Source organism: Nicotiana tabacum, chromosome 4, assembly GCF_000715075.1.
Source record: "Nicotiana tabacum cultivar K326 chromosome 4, ASM71507v2, whole genome shotgun sequence".
In the NCBI taxonomy this organism is placed as follows: domain Eukaryota; kingdom Viridiplantae; phylum Streptophyta; class Magnoliopsida; order Solanales; family Solanaceae; genus Nicotiana; species Nicotiana tabacum.
The window spans coordinates 137386726-137412756 of NC_134083.1; the positions used below are offsets into that span (position 1 = coordinate 137386726).

A 26031-nucleotide genomic window follows, 5' to 3' on the forward strand; every position below is an offset into this window, starting at 1 on the left:
ATAAAGAAGGTTAGGAATATATGTTGGGTTTGAATCACCCTCTATTATTCGCTATCTTGAACCATTGACGGGAGATTTATTTACTGCTTGATTTGCAGATTGTCAGTTTGATGAAACAAATTTCCCACAATTAGAGGGAGAGAAAAAGAAAATCAAAAGAGAAATTGTATGAAAAATTTTATAGTTATCTCATTTTGATCCACGTACCCTTTTATGTAAATAGATGATCTCCAGATTGTCGGTTTGATGAAATAAATTTCCCACAATTAGGGGGAGAAAAAGGAAATCAAAAGAGAAATCATGTGAAAAGTTTCATCGTTATCTCATTTTGATCCACGTATCCCTATATGTAATCAGGAGGTCCAGAAGATCATCCATTTACAAAATATAGCAAATCAAATGCCTGACACGTTTACTGATTTGAATAGGATAACTAAGTCACATATCCTTGTAGAGAATGTGTCTATTCGAATTGATGTCCCAACAGGACCATCTACTAGCATGAGAGCTAGTGAACCTAAAGCACGCTTGAAGCACGGTAGGCCTTTGGGTTCTAAGGATCGAAATCCTCGAAAAAGAAAATCGACCAATGATAACGATACTATGAAGGGATGTCTTGAAAAGACCCAAGATCTGATTAGTTCTGAGATTCCTGAAGAAATCAATGAACCCGAGACTCAAGTGAGTAAGAAGCTTTTAATAAGTTCTACTGGTGAAAGGATTAATTTAAATAGATCTGAAATAGTGATGGATAATATTTTTGCATATAATATTGTACTTAACATTATGAAAGACAGTGAGGATCTTGAACCCTGATCTGTCGAAGAATGTCAACAAAGATATGATTGGCCAAAATAGCAAGAGGCAATTCAATCAGAATTGAACGCACTTGCTAAACGAGAGGTCTTTGGACCAGTAGTCTAAACACCTGCTGGTATAAAACCAGTTGGCCATAAATGGGTTTTTATGCGAAAAGGGAATGATAAAAATGAAATTGAAAGATACAAAGCTCGTCTTGTCGCACAAGGATTCTCACAACGACCTGGAGTCGATTTTGATGAAACATATTAACCTGTTATGGATGCCATAACATTTCGATATCTCATCAGTTTAGCACTACATGAAAAACTTGAAATATATCTAATGGATGTAATTACAACTTATCTGTACGGTTCACTTGATAATGAAATTTATATGAAAATTCTTGAAGAATTTAAAATACATGAAGCAAATTCAAAATCTCGAAAAATATATTCAATCAGATTATAAAGATTTTTATACGGTTTAAAGCAATCCGGGCATATGTGGTATAATCGCCTTAGTGAATATTTGCTGAAAGAGGGTTACATAAATTATGTTATTTGTCAGTACATTTTTATAAAGAAAATAGCATCAGAATTTGTTATACTTGCTGTTTATGTTGATGGCATAAATCTTGTTGGAACTCCAGAAGAGCTCTAAAAGACAATTGTATATCTTAAGAAAGAATTTGAGATGAAAGATCTTGGAAAGACAAATTTTTTTCTTGGTCTGCAAATTGAACATTTAGGAGACGTGATCTTTATCCATCAATCTGCCTATACGGAAAGGGTCTTAAAATACTTTTACATGGACAAAGCACACCCATTGAGTAGACCAATGATTGTTCGATCACTTGAAGTGAATAAGGATTTGTTCCGACCTCTAGAAGAAGATGAGGAACTCCTTGGTCTCGAAGTACCATATCTCAGTGCAATTGGTGTACTAATGTATCTTGCTAATGTTACGAGGCCTGACATAGCATTTTCTGTTAATTTACTAGCAAGATATAGTTCTTCTCCTACACGGAGACATTGGAACGGGATTAAGCATATATTGCGATATTTAAAGGGATCACTCGATATGAGTTTATTTTATTCTAACAAAGGTAGTGCAGATCTTGTTGGTTATGCAGATACATGTTATTTATCTGATCCACATAAAGCTTGATCTCAAACCGGGTACGTGTTTACATGTGGATGTACTGTTATATCATGACGCTTCACAAAATAATCTATTGTTGCTACTTCTTCAAATTATGCTGAGATAATAGCTATGCAAGATGCAAGTAGGGAATGCGTATGGCTGAGATAAGTAATTCCTTTTATTCAAGAAAAAAATATGGTTTGGAATGTGATAAAAGATCCACAATTTTATATGAAGACAATGGTGCATGCATAGCCCAATTAAAGGGAGGATTTACAAAAGGAGATAGAACGAAGCACATTTCACCAAAATTATTTTATACACATGATCTTCAGAAAAATGGTGATATTGATGTGCAACAAATCCGTTCAAGTGACAATCTGACAGATTTATTCACTAAATTTTGCCAACTTCAACTTTTGAGAAGATGGTATACAAGATTGGAATGCAGCGACTCAAATATTTAAAACAAGATTTTTATTAGGGGGAGTAAAATATGCGCTATACTTTTTTTCCTTACTAAGTTTTTTTCCACAGGGTTTTTCTTATAAGGTTTTAAATGAGACAACTAGTTATGCGTATTACTACATATGCGTACTCTTTTTCCTTCACTATAATATTTTTCCCACGAGTTTTTTTCTAGTAAGGTTTTAATGAGGCATATTATCTTTTAATGAACATCCAAGAGGGAGTGTTATGGATATATTATATTATGGATGTATATTATAGATGTTCATTTAGTACTCCGTTAGAAAGAAGCTTCCTGAAGAAGCTTATTCATATGAGACTCCGCCGTAAATATGTTTATCTATTTAGTACTTTATTGAAAATAAGTCTCCTGAAGAAGGTTATTCTTTCGGTACTCCGTTATGGATAAATATTACCACCGATAGAAGATTATCTATATCTGATACAATAGCAGCTTAAAGAGTAGCTTGCAGTAGCAACTTACACACTTACAGGCAGCTTACACAGCAACTTGCAATAGCAGCTTACAAGCAGCTTATACAACAGTTTGGAGTAGCAGCTTACAAGTAACTTACACAACAGCTTGCAGTAGCAGCTTACACAAGAACTTGCATTAACAACTTACGCATCAACTTTCTTTCTTTTATAAATAGAGTATTTTCCAGTTCATTATGTACATAAATTTGAATTTTGAATAATATATCAGTTTTTCTTTATACTTGTGTTTACTTTACTGTATTTATTTTATAACGAGATCCAAATTTTCTTCCTTGAAAAAGAGAATAAATAAGAAATAGGGTGTGAGGGGGAAAAAACTTGTGAAAATCTCTCTACCAATAGGAGTGCTAGTGTGCTACTGCAACTGTCGCATAGTGCGGCTGCTACTGCTATTATGCCACGGCGCTTTGCCATGGAAAATAACAAATCCTACCCACTCATTCACTTATTTTTTTGCGTTAAGAGGTACCAAATTAACTCATTGCTTGTAATAATCTAGAAGAATCCTTAGAAGTATTTCATTTCACGATTTTTTCTACATTTGTACAAATCATCATTATTCCTCTCCTTACCTACAGTACTCATCAAAACCACATTGCCAAAGCTGCTCTGCTCTCTTTCTCAAAAACCCAATTATCACAAATTCACAAGCGGTAAAGTTTCCTGCATTTCAATTGAAAAAAATGTAAATTTTCGTTCCGGGTTTTGTTTTGTTTAGCTGTTAAAGTAAACCTGATTTAGCTAGCCATACTGCATTGTAGTTCTGATTTTCAAATTTCGATCAAAGCCACCACCTTTATCGATTTTCCTTTGATGGGTGCCTAAATAGTTTCATATCTGCATTTTTTTTTGTTTATTTTCTGATTATTTCTTAGCATAGTTCTTGCCTAAATTTCTTTTTTCTTTTTTATTTTTATTTTTATTTTTATTTTTTATTTACTACTATGGTGTCCGGACCACACTATTCTACCTCCCACAAGCACAAGTATTGGATAACATTTCATTTATTGTATTGTGATTGTGATTATCCATGTTAATCATCAGTCTCAAGTTCCTTCTCTTTTTGTTTTATTTTTAATCTATTTACTGTTATGCATGTTGACAAGAGCGAGTTGCTCTAAGCAAGGTGGGGAATTCTTGGAGGGTGGGAGCCGAGGGTGTCTCGAAAACAACCTCTCTACCCCAGGGTAGGGGTAAGGTCTGCGTACACACTAACCTCCCCAGACCCCACTAGTTGGATTATACTAGGTTGTTGCTGTATATTGTTCTGCATGTAATATTGCTAATTCTCTTGCAATAGAGAAAATAAGATCTCCATATCTGCATTCTGGTTTCTTAATTCTATGAGCTAAAGTAGTTTTTGGAACAGTGATGACGAAGAGGAAGAAAAATAAGAGCTTGAGGAAGGAAGAAATAGCGGAAGACTGGTGTTTTGTTTGCAAAGATGGTGGCCAACTGCTAATATGTGATTATGGGTAAATCTTTTATTCCAACAATCTTGTAATTTGTAGTCAGTTGTTTAATTTACCGGGAATGTTATTGTGTCTCATTACTTAATATTGTTAGTGAATCCTATACTGTCTCTTTTAAAAAGATGAAGGATTTACACTCTGTTTGTGTTCACTTTACACTTTAGGGAGGTCTGAATTTGAATGGTTTAGACCTTAGACCATTAAGTACATTTCTTTTTTTGTTTAACCATTTAATGAGTCTAGGCTTTTTAAGCGAAACAGCTTTTGCTATCTTCTAATTTCTAAATTTAATCACATAAGATGTTAAAATATTTTTTCATGCAAAAAATTGTCACAATCTAAGCTATGGACCATAACAGACACCGAGTGTGCTTGCCCACTTAGTGAACCAACTGTTAGCAACAATCTCGTCATTCATCAACTCATATAAATACTCAAAGTTGCTTAATCAATATCAAATGATGTATTCATCACAAATAGAGCTTAACAAATTCACAACCTTAACTACACGTTGTCCATAACCAACCTAAATAAATAACTTTGACAGGAGAGAGTTCATGTAGTGTGTGTAGATTCATAACAAACACGACCTACTAAACAAGTAAAAGTAGGAATAGAGTCAACAAGCTCCCACGGGAAGGTAAGTGGGTTTAACCAAGAATGCTAGCTTGACTGCAATACAAAGGTGCAACCACAAATATGTTTTTTGGATATATATATATATATTGTTTTTTTTTTTTTTTTTTTGATAAGGTAAATTGTATTAATCAAAAGGGAGAAAAAACTCCCGTGTACAAGAATTATACCAAAAAGTAGAGAATTTATATCAAAACATGATTCTCTACAAAAGACGCCCAATCTTCTACACAAGTAGGGGCTATATGAGTGCACCAAAAAGCGATCAAAGATAAAATACTATTTTTAAGATGTGAAAAAAGAGACTCAATCCCCTCAAAAGCTCTCCTATTTCTCTCCCCCCAAACTATCCACATGAGAGCTAACGGAGCGAACTTCCACGCCTTTTGCTTGCTTCTTCTACGGAAACCGGCCCAACTATATAATATTTCCTTTACAGTGCTTGGCATCACCCATTGAATACCAAAAAGATTCAGGATTGCCCTCCACAAACCCGAGGATACAGGGCAATGCAACAAAAGATGATCAACTTCTTCCCCTGAGCTTTTACACATGTAGCACCAACTAACAAGTGTAATTCTTTTTTTTTTCGCAGATTTTCAACAGTCAAGATCACTCCCCTCGCCGCTAACCATGCAAAAAAATACACTTTCGTGGGCGCCTTAGGAATCCAGATCGAGGAGTATGGAAAAGTAACCTCCTCTCTCACCAACATACTCTGGTAAAAGGACTTTACGGTGAACAAACGATCGCCACGCAACCCCATCTCCAAGAATCACAAGATGGCTGGGACCTGTCTTGCATATATAGCAGTGCCGACAAATCTTGGAGCTCCACAATCTCCCAATCTTGCATGTTCCTTCTAAATGAGAGGTCCCATACTACCCCCTTCATGCTCCTTGCGAATCTGTTGGACCATCAATTCCTTCTGGTTTGAAACTCTGAAGACGTGGGGAAAGAGACCCTCAGAGTATCCTCTCCACACCACATGCGATTCCAAAAGGTGATTCTCCTTCCATCTCCTACCCTGTAAGTGATGTTGCCATTGAAGGCTTCCAATTCTTCATGATGCTCCTCCACATGCCACACCCAAAAGGTGCTGTGATTGCTTTGGTCCTCCAACCCCCTCCCGTGGAATCGTACTTTTCTACTATGACCGCCTTCCATAGAGCATGCTCTTCTACCCTGAATCTCCACAGCCATTTCCCCAACAAAGCTTTGTTGAATACCCTAAGATCTTTTACTACAAGTCCATCCCACTTCTTTGGGGAAGTGATTGTCTGCCAATTCACTAGATGAAACTTTCTAGTTCCATCCGTCGCATCCCAAAGAAAATTCCTTTGAAGCCGCTCCAGTTTATCTGTGATGCTTACAGGAGCTTGCAACAGGGACAAGTAATAGGTAGGCATACTCGATAAAGTGCTTTAATAAGCGCTAGCCTTTTGACAAGTACCGTTTCTACCAGCCCGCTAATCTTTTTTCAACCCTTTCAATCACTGGATTCCAAACCGTAGTATCCTTATGCGAAACGCCCAATGGGAGACCCAGGTAAGTAGTGGGAAGAGAGCCCACCTTCATCTGAGAACATGAGACAAAGCATCAATGTTGGCAACCTCACCCACCGGGAAAATCTCACACTTGCCGAGGTTCCTTTTGAGTCCTGATACTATCTGAAACCACTGCAGGACCTACTTCAGGTAGGTCAATTGATCCATATCGACATCACAGAAAACTAGGGTGTCATCCGCAAAAAGCAAATGAGAGACTCTTCGGGCACTGAGCACCCCGATCGGAGCTGAGAATCTTCTCAAAAAGCCTCCGCCCGCCGCACGATCCATCATTTTACTCAGAGTATCCATCACTAGAATGAATAACATAGGGGATAGGGGGTCACCTTGCCTGAGACCCCTGGAGCTGCCAAAGAAACCACACGGGCTACCATTAACCAGGTCAGAGAATTTGAGGAAATGCAGAACTTGATCCATCCCCTCCATCTTACCCCAAACCCCATCCGCATCATAATGAAATCCAGAAACTCCCAATTGACATGGTCGAAAGCCTTCTCAAGGTCCAACTTGCACAGTAAGTCAGGTTCTCTATTTTTTCTTCTGGAGTCTACAAGTTCATTTGCCACCAAAGCAGCGTCCAGGATCTGCCTACCTCCACAAATGCATTCTGGGAGGACGAAACAGATACGTCAAGAACCTTCTTGAGTCTGTTGGAGAGCACTTTAGAAATAATCTTGTAAATGCTCCCCACGAGACTAATAGGCCTGTAGTCTTTGATAAAAGATGCACCTTATTTCTTAGGCACAATAGTAATAAAAGAAGCATTGATACTTCTCTCGAAAACACCATTCACGTGGAAGTATTCAATGGCTTCCATCATCTCTCCCTTAATGGTGTCCCAACAGAGCTGGAAGAAGGCCAAGGAGAAACCATTAGGCCCAGGGGCCTTATCACCAGCACAACTCGCCACAGCCTCGTGCACCTCCTCCTCCTCGAAAGCCCTTTACTCACTGTCTCCCTCCCCTATGTGGTTGAACTTTATTCCCCCAAAGTAGGCCTCCAACTAACTTCCTCTTTGTATAAGTTCTTATAAAACCCCACTATCGCCCCTTTTACCTCCTTCTCTCCCTCAATCCTCACCCCATCCACAACTAAGGACTCTATGAAGTTACTCCTTCGATTAGCGACTGCAACCCTGTGGAAAAACTTGATATTCGAATCTCCCTCCTTTAACCAGAGCGCCCTCGATTTTTGCCGCCAACTAGTCTCATGAGCTATTGCTGATTCGACTATTTCCCTCTTAACCTCCCCCAATCTCGCTTTCTCAGATTCATCTAGCTCCCTCGCCCCTTCCCCTCTCTCTAATTCCCCCAATTCATGCATAAGCTTCCTCATTTTAACCTCTACCCTCCTAAAAACCTCCTTATTCCACCTAATAATATCTCGCTTGAGCAATTTAAGTTTCTTCGAAAGACGGAATGAAGGTGACCCTGATACCCCGTAGCTTGTCCACCATTCTTTCACTTTGTCACCGAATCCTGGCACTTTCAACCACATGTTCTCGAATCGGAAAGGAGCACGCACCCACTCCCTCTGCATCCATCTAGCAAGATAGGCAAATGATCCGCTAGGTAAAGGAATCTGCAGCACATTCGGCACCAGCTCATCCCAAGAGGGCGATATCAGAAATCTATCAAGTTTAGACCTTGAATTGGAATCCTCCGCCCTGGCCCAAGTAAACCTTTCCCCTGACAGAGGACGATCAACGAGAAAGTGATCATTGATGAAGCCAAAAAAATCCTCCATAGCCCTCGAAATAAGACTACACCCTAATCTCTCCTCCGGGAATCTAATAGTGTTAAAGTCTCCCCCTAGAACCCATGTGTGGAGGCCCAGGCCTATACTTGCTGAAAACTTGCCCGGCCCTATGATAATTAAAAGAGGACCGACCCATTCTGCCTTTCTAGCTCGCATCACTAACCTAGGGGCATTCACTTCTTTTCCTCCTGATAAAATTGTCTTCTTCTCCCAAATTCAAACCCCCCGTCTCTTTTCGATCTAATGTCTGATTCCGGCTTAGTCCACTGATCTGGTGAGCCCTCCCCTCACTTTAGAGACTGATTTCCCCTCCCATCCCTTCTATTTGACCTTCCCTTTTCTCCCGCCACTACCACATCCACAGGCATAAAGATAGGGCGAAATTCAGGGCTCAACCAAACCCTATAATTCAAGTAGCCATCCTCCACCACAGTAGAGACAAGGATTCTGCCCCTTTCTTCATCACAATCCTCACTCGCGAGAGACCGTGTAGGCTGGAAGTGACATCAATAAAACTCCCACAGATTTCCCCAATCTTCTTGAATAGGTCAAGACACCAAAGATGCACCGGGAGACCCACCATGTTGACCACCAACGTTTCGCCGGAGAAACGAGGGTCGAGACACCCATCGTGCTCCACCCATCTGTCTAGCTGTAAGAAGTTCCCATCGAACCACCTATTTCCTCTGACAAGAATTTCTGAAGTTTGAGACTCGTCGACAAATTGAAAGAGATATTGCGTGTCCCCCAGTTGCGATATTTTCAACCCGTCCTTGACGTTCCATACCTCTGCTGCCCAGTTCCTAACAGCCTCTGGAGAACCAACCCATTTGGAAAAAGACCCAATCAGACAAGATTCCAAGAAACCCTTGCGCCTGAGAGTGTGCTCTCAGACAACGAGAAGTGCGGCTCCTGCCCTACGTCGAGCTTTCGATGGCATCTTCCCCCAAGTTCTAGGGCAGGCCAAGAGGCAGCTTTGATGAAAGACATGTTTTCCAGTTTTTTAGATTCTAGAGAGAAGTAAGAGCTTCTCTCAGTAGAATCCATCATATCTAAATTCGGCTGTCCCAAAAGCCTCGCGAAGAGGCTGACTGAAGAAGAAGAAGTGAGATATGGTCGGAAAAAGCCTTACCCGTCGCCGGAAAATAGTTTTAGACGTCGGATTTTGGAGATTCTTGGATGGGTAGGCTCGGAACAGCCTCGCAATGAGACTGTCTGAAGAAGAAACAGTGAGATCTGGCCGGAAAAAGCCACACGCGTCGCCGTAAAAAGAAAAAGTCTTCGGATTTTGTTGAAACTAGGATGGGTAGGCTCGGAAAAGCCTCGCGAAGAGGCTGTCTGAAGAAGAAAAAGCGAGATCTGGCCTGAGAAAGCCACACGCGCCGGCGCGTGGCTGAGATCTCGCCGGAGCTGGGCCGCGCGTGAGGGCGCGTGTGGAGTCGTAAGCCGGAGAACTTTACTAGGTTTTAGTTGCGGGAAGCTTGGCTCTTGGTGGGTGGTGATGCAATCCTAGGAAGCACGAAGGAGAAGTGTCTCCTTCTCAACAGCCTTAAGGCTCACTTCACTGTGGCTACTGCTCTATACCTTTTACGCATATTAAAGGAGGAAAACAATTCTTTCCGCATATATATATATATATATATATATATATATATATATATATATATATATATATATATCATATTACAACTAGGGACTTTTCTAGTGAAATAGTCCCTTTTAAATCTGAATCAAAATATTCTATTACTGAATGGGAGGGGTGTCAAAAAGGGGAAAAAAAAACTTCTTCTCCATTCTGCTTGAACCTTGTTTTAGCAAGGCTATCCACTGCCTGGCTTCCCCAGTAATCTTTGCTTGAACTCTGTATTTGTATTTAAAAATTTATAAAATATATAAACATATTTAATTACGAATTCAGTAACTAAGACGAGCTATGAGGACGATAATAAATTTGTATTGAAGAGCCATTTTTAGTCCTCATAGTAGAGCCAGGATTTCAGCTCCTGTGAGATTTGTTTTCCTTGTTTTCATAAGGAAGCCTTTCATCCAAAGTCCTTTATGATTTTGTATAAACCCACCAAGTCCTCCAGTTTCAGAATTAGGTTGCACCGCCCGTCCGTGTTAAGCATAAAGAAATTTCTTTTGGAAGGTTCCACTTAATATTCATTGAAATGGATAATTTTTAAAGTTGAACAGCTTTCTGCAAGGGTATGGAACTCAATAGCTTCGGTAAGAAGTTGTTTGAATTTAATGTTATCCCTATTATTATCAAATACATTGTTGTTTCTATTAAGCCAATTATGCCATAAGCAAAAAGGTGCTAAGGAGTACCATGGAAGGATAGAATTAAACATGTTAGTTTTATTAGTACACATACCTTTGATCCCGCTCATAATTTCAACGTGAGAAATGGGTTTATTAATGGTACTATTGATAAGGCGCTCATCCCAGAATTTAGGAAGCTCGAGTTGTTGTTTGTTTTCTCCTGCCTTGGGTTAGGTTGATGAGGTTCTTGTCCGCTTATTTGTTGATCTGATCGTGGTTGTTGCCGGCTGGGACCTGCTTGACTGTTTTGAGGAGCTGCGGCATTTGGTTGCTGCAAAGATAAATTGACCTGAGTGGTTTGGATTGGCATTGCAAAGTTGTTCATGTTGTTCTGTTGCACGTTGGTTTCCATTGGGTTGTAGGAGTGTTGTTTCTGTTCATACAAAAGAATGCCCAGAAGTGAATCCTCTACTACAGTTTGGATAGTGGAGCCAGACTCCAGAGGTGGAAGTTGTTCAAGAGCAGAGAGATCTTGGGAAGGTGTTGGTGTTGGGAATGTCATGAAGAGGGGGTTCGACCAAGCAGCTTGGTCCAAGTTGTTCAGGTTCAGGTTGGCTATACCATTCAATAGGCCTTCTGTTAAGTTCTGAGGTCTTGGGATTTGAATCTGGATTGAGGGATTGCCTCTCATTCCTAGCTCCAACAGGGATTTTTTTTTGATAGCCGTGGTGTGCGGACCAGTTTGCGCGAACCTCGACTAATTCCACGGTATACCTGTCACCTCCTACCAACAATAGGTACCAGGTAACTCTATCCACTAAGACTTGGATATATGTGAAGAAATCACCTAGTGTTTTTGTCTCCGCTAGGATTTGGACCTTTGGTCTCCATGGTTCTCACCCACTTCATTAACCACTAGGCCGTACCCTTGGGTGCTACATATAAAGTTAAAATTGTTGAGTTGGGGTGGTGTATAGATATTGGGGTTGGAGGCTAGCACGAGGGAGTTTGTCGAGTTGCTCTTTTTTTTTGGGTTGAGTTGCTCTTATTTGGTAGTTGTTTCGATGAAGGTAGTTGTTGCTGGGACTTCGATGAAAGTAGTTGTTTCGATGAAGGTAGTAGTTGTATAGTTGGTGACTGTTGCCTCAGGTTGTATGGAGTTCTTTTAAGACTCAGTGGGTTTCAAAGTTTCAAAGTTTCTGTGTTCTTGACTAGTAGGTTTATGGTGTACTTTGTTATTAGTTCCCGCTACTTCATTAGGGTAAAAGTAGTCAGATTTGGATTTATTTTCTTTGCTTTTCAAACTAAGGCTAGAGTTACCCTTTGTAGTATGGTTTACTTTATTGTTTTTGAAGTTTAAGGCTTTAAGCACAATCTGATTGTGGTTCTTCAGTGTTGGACATTATCAAATTTAGTGCCAGGCTTGGATTAGTGTCTAGATTTGGAGGTGTTTTGCTTGTTTCTTGGACATATGGACAATTTAGAGTTGGTGACTTAGCCTTTTACATTTAAGACAAATGTTGTTGAAGCCCTTATAAGAGATCTTTTGTTTATGACGGACAATAAAACATCAGTTAGTAGAGGATTTTCTAATGGAACCTGGATGCATATTCAAGCATATTTTTCTCGACGTGTAGACTTTGTGCAGTAATTGATCCTGAGTAACTATCCAATCATATATCCTATTTTAGAAAGAATTTCTAAGTCATCAAATTCTGTGGGGAGGTCCGTCAGTCTTGCCCAGATGGCTATATATGATATAAAGTGTTGATCTGAGGCGACAAATGTTGGTTCCCATTTTTGTATTGTCAGGAAACTGTTATCTATGAAGTATGAACCATGGCCCATGCAAGGCTTTGGTATAAATTTCAGACTTGCTAAATTTAATCAGATAGAAATCATAATTCCAAGATCGATTAAATTATTTTTTTTTGGTTTCAAGAATGAATTAATTTTTTATTTACGGAAAAGGGCAAAAACTGCTCCTAACCTATTCGCTTAGGTTTTAAAATACCGTTCGTCCACCTATTTTAGCAAAACTTCCCTCACCGTTAAAAATCTGGCACATTCATGCCCTTATTTCTGACGGACCTTTGTTGAATTAAAAATTATTTTATTATATATGACGTGGCAATTGCTTATTGGTCAAAATTAAAAATTCCACTCTAACCCAGATCTGATCCGTAAATAACTCACTCACGATCCATCTTAGTCGTTCTAACCCGTTAAACCCTTTTTAGCCCTTCAAACACCCGATTCCATACCCGACTCATGATCCAATCATTATTTAGGTTTCATTTGTCAAAATTTTTATTTTTCTTTTTATTAATTTATTATTTGGTACCCATACCCCTTTCCCTTTTCATCTTCCCCAACTTAATCACCGCCGACAATTTCCCAACCAAATCACCGCCGACAGTTTCCCAACCAAATCACCGCCGGTGAACTGTGAAGTTAGTATGCTCACATGATTTCAATTAACTCCAAAAAACTATAATCATGTTGGTGGCACAACAAATATAGCTTTGGTAGAAAGATAACTTATTAAACCATAAAATCTTAAAATAAACCATTAATTTAATTCCAAAGAATACCAGATTTCACTCAGAAAATTGATATAATAAAAGATGTTAATTAAAATTAAATTAAGGCCGAAATATCTGGGTGGAGGAGGATGATTAGAGAAAATGTGGAGTGGGAGGGCAGGGACGGAAGAGGAGAAGTTAAGAGGTGAAGTAAGGGCATTTTAAAAAGCGGGTCATGGGTATTTTGGATCATGGAATGGGCTAATAAGTGGATGTGGGGTAATTCAATAGGAAATTGACACATAATAAATAATCAAAAATTTTCTTAATCAAAATAGGGTTGTTAGTTTTTCCGGGTATGTGAGCCGGAAAGTTGACGTTAGGGGCAATTTTTACAGAATAGGTGGACGAAGGGTATTTTTATACCTCAGCGAATAAGTTATGGGCAGTTTTGGCCCTTTTCCGTTTTATTTAAGGTAGTTATACCGCAATTATCTTCCCGGGACCTTAACGATTAGAGCATTTTTCGGATTTCTTTATAATCTAATTTTATCTTCAGAAGTTAAAGGAGTAAAATTGGTCAAACAATTTTTGTTTGTCATTTCATCTTCTAGGCTTATAGAGTTGAAATCTTTTCCTAGTATTTAAGTTGTCTTGAGTGGTGGTATTTGTTTTAAGGAGTGAGCTGATAAAACAACCTTTATAGTTGTATATTCAACTTGCTTAGGATTATCAAAGGCTTGGTTTCATTGCAGTAGGTTGAGGGTTTATGGGGTTTATAGAGTTAGTAATAAGAGGAGTTTCCAAGTTTTTTGGAGGAAGGGGCTTATTTATTTCTATGGGGTTTAACCTTGAAGGTTTGAAAAGGGGATTATTTATTAGGAGAGAAAATTTGTGACGACCCAAGCCTATGACACGTATGGTCCGCTTTGGCCCTAGGCTTGCACGGATTTGTCCCTTGGGCTATGCCATCATCGAACCTCCACTGACATACTCCCATTTCGATTTGAGATTCGCCTAAGATGATATGTGCACCCCTTCTTCAGAAGCTTGCCAACCTAGAAGCCTGCCAGTCCTGCTTGACCCGCCCTCATCAGACCCCCATCCGTCATGGGCATCACATTCACCTCCCCTTGGGACTTAGCGTACTCGCTGAGGTTTGCCCCACCATCGTACTGAGAGAGTTTCGGCTCTGATACCGTATTTGTCAAGGGTTGAAAAGGGGGTTATTTATTAGCAGAGGAAAGTCTCTGTCTAGATTCATCAGTGATTTGTGTTCCATCTGGTAGTTTCGCTAATCAATTGTAGTTAGGGTTTGTTATTTGTTATGCTTTGTGCTTAGTACTTACAATTCCATACTGAGAAGGTCTAAACTTTTGGAGAGATTTAATGTGGGAATCTATTTTAGTAGACAATAGGGAGCACTATCTAAAATATAAGAGTAGTGGGGAATGGTAGAAGTAGAAGATATATGTTCCTCTTCTTACCTCTGCTGAAGTTTCTCTAACGGAGGAAAGTGTTGAGACTTTCATAGGAAAATCTCTAGGGATGAAAGTAGACAAAAATTGGACCTTATCTTTCTAACCCATTGTAAAGTCCCTAAAAGTTTCATAAGGTTTTAAGACTTCAAAGTGTGCCGATGATGATTAGAAGTAATGTATTACATGGTAAAAGAGCCTATGGACTAGCACTATATCACATGTACATGGCAATAAGTGTAGAAGGTGTATTGGAAGTGATTTAGGGACTAAGGAGAGTCCTAGAACCAAGCCACATACTAAAATTTCAAATGAGTTTGCTCAATGTTGGGTGGAGTCGTCTTGAACTCCTATGGTGCTGTTTGCACAAGGCTCTTTTTTTGTTACTGCTTTTTTTTTCGTCTTTCCTTGAGCTGAGGGTCTATCGGAAACAAACTCTCTACTTTCTAAGGTAGGGGTAAGGCTGCGTACACATTACTCTTCCCAGACCCCACTTGTGGGATTACACTGGGTTTGTTGTTGTTGATGTTTTTTTTAATTTAAAAAAAGCTGATTTATATTTTAACAGATGTTATACCATTTACTACCACTTTTTAGTGGTGTCGTCATGTTCAGGTTCTTAGAAATAATTTGGATTTTATTTGGTTTTACCAATCAAAATTTTTTGGAATTTCTTTGGTTCAAGAATGACCCTACAGAAAAATTAGGGGAGGAACTCCACCCTCCCTGTCTCGTTGATCAATGAAAGCATCAATTCTCGAGGAATCAAAAGAGGATCTTGATCTGATTCGTCATACAGATTGTCTACACGAGCAATCCATTCATCTTTTCAGTCAGTACCCCTTTACAGTCTCCTATTTGACGTTTAAACAAAGAAATTGTAGAAGCAACGCATTAGCCTAAAATTTGATAGTTAATTTGCAGCGCCAATAATAAGTGATGTTGTTCTTGCTCTTCTTGCTTACTCAAATAAATACCAAATTTAAAATGTTAAACAAGTTGAACGTATTCTAGTTTCCTTTGTATGCGATCTGTTTTTTCAACTCATTTTTTCCATGTCTAATTGACATGTATGAATCCAAACACTCCATACACCTCTCTCTTTCTGTCTGTCTCTCCATCCACTCCCCAGAGAACAACTGTAACCATGTTGAGGATTGTGAACCACAAAGCAGAGACGAAATAACTTGTATGCATTAAAGAGTATGACACCTTTTTTACTTCGAAAGTATTGATAGAGTTTAATTGGTAGTAATAACTAAGCTCGTGATCTAACTTGACAAATGTATAAAAAGGTTTTCTACAAACAGTCCATAAGAAAAGCGGCATTCAGCTAATTTAATCATTCTCACTCTTTCCGTTAGGGACTATATTTCCCTTTTAAAGAAGTTTGCATGCATTTTAATTAATTTACCTTTTTGCCCCTGCAGTTTACTACACAACTTGGTTCATGACCAATTTTCTCTCTTTAGTGTTTAATAAACATATTGATGGTTTTGCAGGCGATGCCTGAAAGCGTATCACCCTCTATGTGTGGGGAAAGATGACTCATTTTTGACAAGTGATGGACGCTGGACATGCGGTAAGCTCTTGTTCTATTTTCTTCAAGCAAATCTGATACTGCAATATTCTCTTTTTTGTTGTGTGTCTGGAGATTCTTCTTTTGCTAAGTTATTCATTTCAAATAGTCAAGTGAAAAATGAAAAAGAATTGTACTTTTTAGGCAACGAGCTATTCATTTTCTAGCCATTAACCATGTATTCATTAAAATAAAGAGCAATATGGACTGATCTCCTACTCCATTGACTTGGCCCGCATTATATTAGGTATTGCTTACTTTATTGTATATGCTTGGATGAAGTCACCGAGACGAATGAACATCTCAAGAGAGAACAAGAAGCTATGAGTAAACAAAGTTCATGTATTCTTTAGCATTATAACTTCTCGGTATATGGGTAGATACATTGAATTATGTTTTGATTTCAACATAAAAAGGCACAAAGTGGAAAAACACTTTAGAGTGATTCTTCATAAAATAATCCAAGTTTTGAGAAATATAGACCTATGGGATTATAGTGGGTTTGTTGTTGTTGTGAGAAATATAGAACATGAGAGAGAAAAATATATGGGAATGCGTGGTATTTACACCTTACGCCTCTATCTATTTATACATATGTTTTGAGAGTTAGTAATTTACACTTGTCCAATGTGGGCCCACTAACCCTATGTACATACTTAACACTCTCCTTTAAGTTGGTGCATACATGTCATATATGCCGAGCTTCTTACATGTATAACTAACTCGAGAACCTAGGAGAGATTGATAAATAAGTTAGCAAGCTAATCATTGGATTTCATAAATCTTGTGACAAAAGTATCTTCTCTCGCAAATTGAACCAATCTCTATGTGCTTGATCCTCTCATGGAATATTGGGTTTATGGAATATTGGGTTTGAAGAAATGTGGAGTGCAACTTGATTGTCAGTAATAAGTTCTACCTGAGTGGTCTCTCTAAACTTCAATTCTTTCAGTAATTGATTAATCCCTATTAGTTCACAACTCGTAACAACCATGGCTTGATATCCCGCTTCAACACGGATCTTGCAACCACAAGGTGCTTTTTGCTTTTCTAAGATACTAAATTTGCTCCAACTAGAACACAATATCCAAAGGTAGAGCGTCTATCAGAGGTAGACTCGGCAACAATCAACATTTGTATGTTCAAGAATCTTCTTGTGTCCTTAATCCTCATAAAGTAGCACTTTTCCTAGAGCAGACTTAATATACCGAAGAACACATGCTACTTTATTCCAATGAGCTTCACATGGAGAATCTGGAATTTGACATACTCACTGAAATGGAGATATCAGATCGTCTTATATTGAGAGAATTCAATTTCCCAAATGATCTCCCGTATCTCCTAGGTTCATTGAGAGGCTCCGCTGACATGGAAGAAACTTGTCATTTGGGTCCATAGGTGTATCGATAGGTCTACAGTTTATCATCCTTGCCTCCTCAAGTATATCGAGAGCACACTTTCAGATGAAAATGGCTGATCTGGACTGAGCTACTTCAATACCTAAGATGTATCATAACTTACCTAGCTCTTTGGTATGGAAATGTTGAAAGAGATGTTCCTTCAAGCTGTCAATACCTTCTAGAGCCAGTGAAAACTATATCATCAGCATACACTACCAAATAGATACGCAAATTAGAGGTATCAGGTATACAATACAGAATGATTTGTTTAACTTCGAATCATGCCAAACTCCTTATATTTGTGCTAAACTTAACTAAACCATGCTCAAGGGGGTTGATTTAAACCATATAAAGATCGGCTCAATCGGCATACAAGTCCCACTAGATTCCCCTTAAAAAGCTCGATGTTTGCTCCATAATCCATATATGCTTCATCATCGAGATCAACATGAATGAAAAGCATTTTGATGTCTAACTGATGAAGGGGCCAATGGCAAACAACTGTCGTGGATAAGAAAAGCCTAACTAATGTAATTTTTGTAACAAGAGAAAAATATTCACCATAGTTAAAGCTAAATATCTGGGTATACCCTATTGCCACCAAACGAGCCCTAAACGATCAATCTAACCATTTGGATAGACTTCCACTATATACACCCACCTATAACTGACGGTAGATTTGCTTGGGGGCAAAGAAATAAGTTTCCAGGTACCACTGGGTGTAAATTAGATATCCCCCCAATCATAGTTTGCTTCAAAATTGGATGATAGAGAGCTTTTTTTTCTTTGACAAGGTAAATAATTTTATTAATGTTAGAAAAATCCCTGTATACAAGAAGTATACCAGAAACTAGAGAAACCTACACTAAGTTTCCAGGTACCACTGGGTGTAAATTAGATATCCCCCCAATCATAGTTTGCTTCAAAATTGGATGATAGAGAGCTTTTTTTTCTTTGACTAGGTAAATAATTTTATTAATGTAGAAAAATCCCTGTATACAAGAAGTATACCAGAAACTAGAGAAACCTACACTAAAATATGGTTCTCTATAAAAGTCATCCACTCATCCATACAAACAAGGACTTCATGATTGCAACGAAAAGAAACTAGAGGCAAGAGACTACTCCTCACATGTACAAAATCTCTCTTGACCCTTTCCAACACTCTCATATTAGTGGGGCTACATCCCATGCCTTGGGACTTCTCTTTCTCCTTTTAAAATTCTAGCAATGATATGCCTACTTCACTGAACTCGGCATAACCCACCGTATATCAAACCAACTCAGATCCTCCCACCACAGGCGCGTAGCAATTGAACAATGTAATAAGAGATGATCAACATTTTCTCCCGAGCACCTACTCATATAGCACCAACTGAGATGCATGATCCTATTGTTCCTTGGATTCTCGGCTATCAGTATTGCTCCCCTAGCTGCCAACTACACAAAGAATCACACTTTTCTAGGCACTCTAGGTATCCAAATCAAAAGATGTGGAAAATCCACTTCATCTCTCACCAAAAGCTTACAGTAATATGATTTGATTGAGAATTGTCCATCTCTACTGATGTCCCATCTCCACCTATCTTGCATGCCATGTGATATATTCTGTTTGTAAAGGAGTTCTACAAGGCTTAGGAACTCGCCCATCTCCTAATCTTGTAGATTCCTTCTGAATCTAAGATCCCAAATCATTTCCCCTCTTGTATCCTCTGAATCTGTTGCACTGTCAAGTATTTCTGCTTCGAAATTCTGTATAAGTTGGGGAAGGCAATGCTCTACACATTCTCTCCACACCACTTGTATCCCCAAAAGCTAATTCTGCTTCGATCAGAGAGCTTTGCATGCAGATTAAGATATAGAAACACTAGACAAGGATGAAATAACGACATGGTGTACTGGTGACTATCAATTGTAACTCAAACATGTGTTTTGGACCAGAATTACGAGTAGAGCGTATACCTTTTAACAAGGATAGGAGGGTTAGCGGGAGGAGATGGATCCACCGCTGGAGAAGAATTCGGTACATGCCGTGAATCATGTTCACTTGGTGGAGGATGTTGGCGATGATGATAATATGTCAGTAGTGGCGTGCTGTAGAAGGAGAGGAAGCTAGGACATGTACCTGATTCTTAGAAGAAAAAAGAGTTGATTAAGGCTGAATCTCAAAAAATGTAACATATGTTGACATCATGTGCCAATTAAGTTGGTATCTTCACGAGAATAGCAACGATGATGCTTTTGAATTCTAGAAAAGCCAAGACACATTTGATGGATCGAGGAACTAACTTATCACGTCCAGGAGTTTGGTTATGAACAAAACAAGTACTATCAAACACACAAGGAGGAAGAGAAAAATGAGGAGATTGTGAACAAGACGTAGTGTGGAACACGATCCTGGGTGGCAGAGGAAGCATACGATTAATCAACTAATAGCCAGTGAGAATTGCATTGCTCCAAAAACGCAACGGAACATATGACTGTAGAAGCAAGTTGCAAGTGGTTCACTGAGATGCCTATTTTTCTTCTCAGCTTCCCTATTTTGTTGAGTGGTTCAGTCTGATGGATAATCCCACGAGAATTCATAAATTGCTAAAATTATGAAGATAAGTGGTATGGTGCTTTATACAACAACCCGGTGAAATCTCATAAGTGGGGTTTGGGGAGGGTAGTGTGTACGCAGACCTTACCCCTACTCCGGAGGAGTAGAGAGGCTGTTTTCGATAGACCCTCGGCACAAGAAGATGGCACGAGACTATACAACAGTAACATCAAAAGAAACCAGAAAGAAGATACAGTGTCAGCTTTCAAAGAATGGAGGGCAAACATTTACTGTCTGCAAGAAACGAAGATTGAGGGGGACTGTGATGGTATTGCAAAACAACTGGGTAACAGTAGGTGGATTGATCATATATAGCTAGAAACAGAAGGGACAAGGGGAGGCATCTTAATTATGTGGGATAAGAAAGAATGGAAGGGGGAACTAGTTGAAAAGGGAAGATATTCTATCACTTGTAACTTTAGCTCTGTGTTAGATAATTTCTTATGGGCTTTGACTAGGGTATATGCTCCATGCAAGATAGTGGAAAGAAAAGATCTTTGGTTAGAGTTGGGTGCTATGAAAGGATTATGTAATAGAAATTGGGTGGTATGTGGTGATTTCAACACCACTAGATTTGCAAATGAAAGGAAAATAGGAACCCATACAGTAGAGCAATGACAGATTTTTCAGAAACCGTGTAAGAACTGGAATTGATTGATCCTCCACTTCTGGGGGCCAGTTCACCTAGAACCAAGGTGACAACTTTGAATGTGCTTCTAGAATAGATATGGAATGGGATGAGGAATTTAGTTTTATTAGACAGAGCCTTCTCCCAAAAGTAATATCTGATCATACACCATTCTCTTTGAAATGTGGGGAATGAGAACTCAGCAAATCTTATTTTAAATTTGAAAATTGGTGGTTAGATGTTGAAGAGTTCCACTCAAAAGTGCAGACTTGGTGGAATTCATTTGTGATTGTTGGTAGGCCAGATTTTGTGCTAGCCACCAAATTAAAGCTCCTCAAAACTAAGATAAAAGAGTGGAATAAGGAGTATGACAATCTAGAGAAAAGGAAGAAGACAATTCTCAGTAACATCTCAGTCTTTGATCAGATTCAAGAAAACAAAAGGCTCACTGAAGGAGAATTACTGGAAAAGGCTGGCCTCATGTTAGAAATTCAGGAGTTAGCCAAGCATGAAGAGACAGCATGAAGGCAAAGGTCCAGCCTTATGGCTGAAATAAGGGGACAAGAATACGAAGTTCTTCCACAAAATGGCTAATGCACATAGGAGATATAATCATGTGAGAAAGCATGGGAGAAAATATATTATTGATATTAGATAATAAATACAATACAAAAGGTCCCTATTTATAGCTATACACAACAAAGAGATATTACTCCTTTTCCAATGTGGGACAAGAATACACTATACATATCTGTAAACTAACACTCCCCCTCAAGCCGGTGCATACACATCATATGTACCGAGCTTGTTACACATGTAGCTAATACGAGAACCAGTAAGAGACTTAGTGAAAATATCTGCTAAGTGATCATTCGACTTTACAAACTTTGTAACAATATCTCAAGTATTTTTTCTCTGACAAAATGACAGTCGATCTTAATGTGTTTAGTCCTCTCATGGAACACCAGATTTGACGCAATATGAAGAGCAGCTTGGTTATCACACACTAGTTCCATCTTGCTGATTTCTCCGAACTTTAACTTTTTGAGCAACTACTTGACCCAAACTAACTCACACGTCGCCATAGCAATGGCCCGATATTCGACTTCGGCACTAGATCGAGCAACTACATTCTGTTTCTTGCTCTTCCAGGAGACCAAGTTACCTCCTACTAGAACACAATATCCAGATGTAGAACGTCTATCAAAGGGTGATTCTGCCCAATCAGCATCTGTGTACCCAACAATCTGCTCGTGGCCTTGATCCTCGAATAGTAATCCTTTGCCTTTGCCTGGAGCTGACTTTATATACCGAAGAATGGGAACAACTGCATCCCAGTGACTATCATAGGGAGAATCCATAAACTGACTTACAACACTCGCCGGAAAAGAAATGTCAGGTCTAGTCACTGTGAGGTAATTCAATTTGCCAACCAACCTCCAATATCTCGTAGGGTCTCTAAGAAGCTCCTTCTGTCCAGGTAGAAGTTTAGCATTCGGATCCATAGGAGAGTCAATAGGTCTGCAACCCATCATTCCAGTCTCCTCAAGAATGTCTAAGGCATACTTCCGCTGTGAAATAACAATACCTGAGCTAGACTGAGCGACCTCAATACCTAGAAAATACTTCAATCTGCCCAGATCCTTAGTCTGGAAGTGCGGAAAGAGATGTTGTTTCAGATTAATAATACCATCCTGATCATTGCCAGTAATAACAATATCATCAACATAAACCACTAGATAAATACACAGATTAGGAGCAGAATGCTGATAAAACACAGAGTAATCAGCCTCACTACGAGTCATGCCGAACTCCTGAATAATTGTGCTGAACTTACCAAACCAAGCTCGAGGAGACTGTTTCAAACTGTTAGTTTATAGATATGTATAGTGTAGTCTTGTCTCACATTGGAAGAGGAGTAATATCTCCTTGTAGTGTATAGCTATAAATAGGGACCTCTTGTATTGTATTTATCATCCAATATCAATAACATATTTTCTCCCGTGCCTTCTCACATGGTATCAGAGCATTAGTGAGAAAAGATCGCTGTGCGTCATTCCAGCGTTAACCGGGAAGAAAGAACTTAGTCATCGTGTAATTTTTCCGGTGACCTAAGGCTTGTCTAAGTGAAAGTCACTTTCTGTCGGTGTTGTGCTAAAACCAACACCACCATCAGGTAGATCACCCTCCTACTACCAACCCCTTGAAATTTTATCCGGCAGAAAAGCCGCCACGCTCCTCCACGCGCCGGAAACAACTTTTTCGGCGAGGGTTCCGGCCACTTTCCGGCTATTTTTTCGCGAAGCTTCTTCATGACAGTGTGTTCTCCTCAAAATTCTGAGCCTACCCATCTAATTCAAATCAAATTCCGGCCACTTTTATATTTTTCCGGCGTGAACAGTGACGTTTCTGGCCATTTTTTGAAAATATTTCTTCAGGACAGCTTGCTCACAAAGGAATTCCGAGTCTATCCATCCTGGTTACAACAAATTCCGACAACTTTGGAATTTTCCGGCGAGCTACAGTGTTTCCGGCGCAGAACAGTGTTCTGTTTTCATGCTGTAAACAGTGTTTTTCAAGCTATTTCTTCAGTTTTCTCACAAGAGTTACTTATTTCCACTATTTCAAGTTAACCCTACTACTACAAATTGTAGCGACATGGGGACCGATGCTTTGAATAGTCGGATGGTTTCTTTAGCAGATTATATTGAGTTCCTTCAGTACAGAGCATGTAAGCAGACATCTTCTGAGATAGCTTCTGTTGTTCAAACAGGTAATAGCGTGACTTGTTTCTCCCAATCTTCATCCTCTGAATCTTGGGTCATTGATTCAGGTGCATCAGATCATATTTCTGGTAACAAATCTCTTTTCACTACTATTTCGTATTCTCAATCTCTTCCAAAAGTCACAATGGCCAATGGGTCTCAAACCATGGCAACTGCAATAGGTCAAGCAAGCCCACTTCCTTCCTTACCTTTAGATTCAGTCCTTTATGTTCCCAATAATCCTTTTAATATCATAGTTGTTAGTCGCTTAGCCAAATCATTTAAATGCGCTGTTTTATTTCTTGATGACCATGTTTTTATACAGGAACGCAGTACGGGCAGATCATTGGTACCGGGCGTGAATCAAACGGACTTTATTACCTTATCCTTGCTAAATCACATGGACTCACATCTTGTCTTCCTTCTACAACTTGTCATGTTACTGATTCACCAGATTTATTACATAAACGGTTGGGACATCCCAGTTTGTCAAAACTTCAGAAAATGGTATCTGGTTTATCTCACTTGTCAGCTCTAGAGTGTGAGTCATGTCAGTTTGGTAAGCATACCCGCTCCCATTTCCCTCGACGTCTTGATAATCGAGCAGAGTCACCTTTTACTTTAGTCCATTCAGATATTTGGGGTCCTAGTCGGGTCAGCTCCACCTTAGGATTCCGCTACTTTGTTAGTTTCATTGATGATTATTCCAGGTGCACTTGGATATTTTTGATAAAAAATCGATCTGAACTGTTTTTTATTTTCCAGACCTTCCACGCTGAAATTCAAAATCAATTTGGGGTTTCTATTCGCACATTTCGTAGTGATAATGCCCGAGAGTATTTGTCTTCCCCATTTCAGCAGTTTATGAAATCTCATGGGATTATTCATCAAACATCTTGTCCGTACACATCTCAACAAAATGGGGTAGCTGAAAGAAAGAATAGACATCTTATTGAAACTGCTCGTACCCTACTCATACAATCTCATGCTCCTTTGCGTTTTTGGGGGGATGCCGTTCTTACATCTTGCTATCTTATTAATCGTATGCCATCTTCAGCTATCCAGAACCAAGTTCCATTCTCTGTCTTGTTTCCCCACTTACCTTTGTTCTCTCTTCCACCCCGTATCTTTGGAAGCACTTGTTTTGTCCATAACCTTACTCCAGGAACAGATAAGTTAGCTCCTCGTGCTCTTAAGTGCGTATTTCTGGGTTTCTCGAGAACACAAAAGGGGTATCGATGCTACTCTCCTGACCTCCAGCGGTACCTTATGTCCGCTGATGTTACCTTCTTTGAAACCCAATCATACTTCACAGGTTCAGGTCATCACTTAGATATTTCTGAGGTACTACCAGTTTCATCTTTTGGAGATTCAGTCACTCCAGCTCCACCACCTACAACTCCAGTTGTAGCTCCACCACCTATAGCTCCAGTTGTAGCTCTACCACCTATAGCTCCAGTTCCACCACCTACAATTCCGGTTGTAGCTCCACCACCTATAGCTCCAGTTCCTCCACATAATCCAGTTCAACCTTCTGCAGCTCTACCATTCTTGACTTATCATCGTCGTCCACATCCAGCATCAGGCCCAGGTGATTCACGCCCCGCATCAGATTCTGCACCTACTGCGGACTTGTCTCCTCTTAGTCAACCAATTGCACTCCGCAAAGATGTACGATCCACACTTAATCCTAATCCCCACTATGTCGGTTTAAGTTATCATCGTCTGTCGTCACCACATTATGCTTTTATATCTTCTTTGTCCAATGTTTCTATCCCTAAGTCTACAGGTGAGGCACTATCTCATCCAGGATGGCGACATGCTATGATTGACGAGATGTCTGCTTTACATGCGAGTGACACTTGGGAGCTTGTTCCTCTTCCTGCAGGTAAGTCTACTGTTGGTTGTCGTTGGGTTTATGCAGTCAAAGTCGGCCTGGATGGCCAGATTGATCGGCTTAAGGCTCGTCTTGTTGCAAAAGGATATACTCAGATTTTTGGGCTTGATTATAGTGATACTTTCTCTCCCGTGGCTAAAGTAGCATCTATTCGTCTCTTTTTGTCCATGGCTGCTGTACGTCATTGGCCTCTTTATCAGTTAGACATTAAGAATGCTTTTCTCCACGGTGATCTTGAGGAAGAAGTTTATATGGAGCAACCACCTGGTTTTGTTGCTCAGGGGGAGTTTAATGGTTGTGTGTGTAGATTGCGCAAGTCACTATATGGTTTGAAACAGTCCCCTCGAGCTTGGTTTGGTAAGTTCAGCACAATTATTCAGGAGTTCGGCATGACTCGTAGTGAGGCTGATCACTCTGTGTTTTATCGGCATTCTGCTCCTAATCTGTGTATTTATCTAGTGGTTTATGTTGATGATATTATTATTACTGGTAATGATCAGGATGGTATTACTAATCTGAAGGAACATCTCTTTCAGCACTTCCAGACT

The 26031-nt window shown here is 39.4% G+C and overlaps 1 protein-coding gene across 1 annotated transcript in view; it reads left to right on the forward strand.

Annotated features, from left to right (window-relative positions):
- The first annotated feature begins 3226 nt into the window (after positions 1-3226).
- Positions 3227-26031, forward strand: part of LOC107826003 (uncharacterized protein At5g08430) — a 45743-nt gene continuing 22938 nt past the window's right edge. Inside the window, exons 1-4 of the mRNA XM_075252501.1 lie at positions 3227-3375; positions 3489-3563; positions 4280-4385; positions 16115-16194. Coding sequence (XP_075108602.1) covers positions 4282-4385; positions 16115-16194 — 184 coding nt within the window. The 5' untranslated portion in view covers positions 3227-3375; positions 3489-3563; positions 4280-4281. The remainder of the gene's footprint in view (positions 3376-3488; positions 3564-4279; positions 4386-16114; positions 16195-26031) is intronic.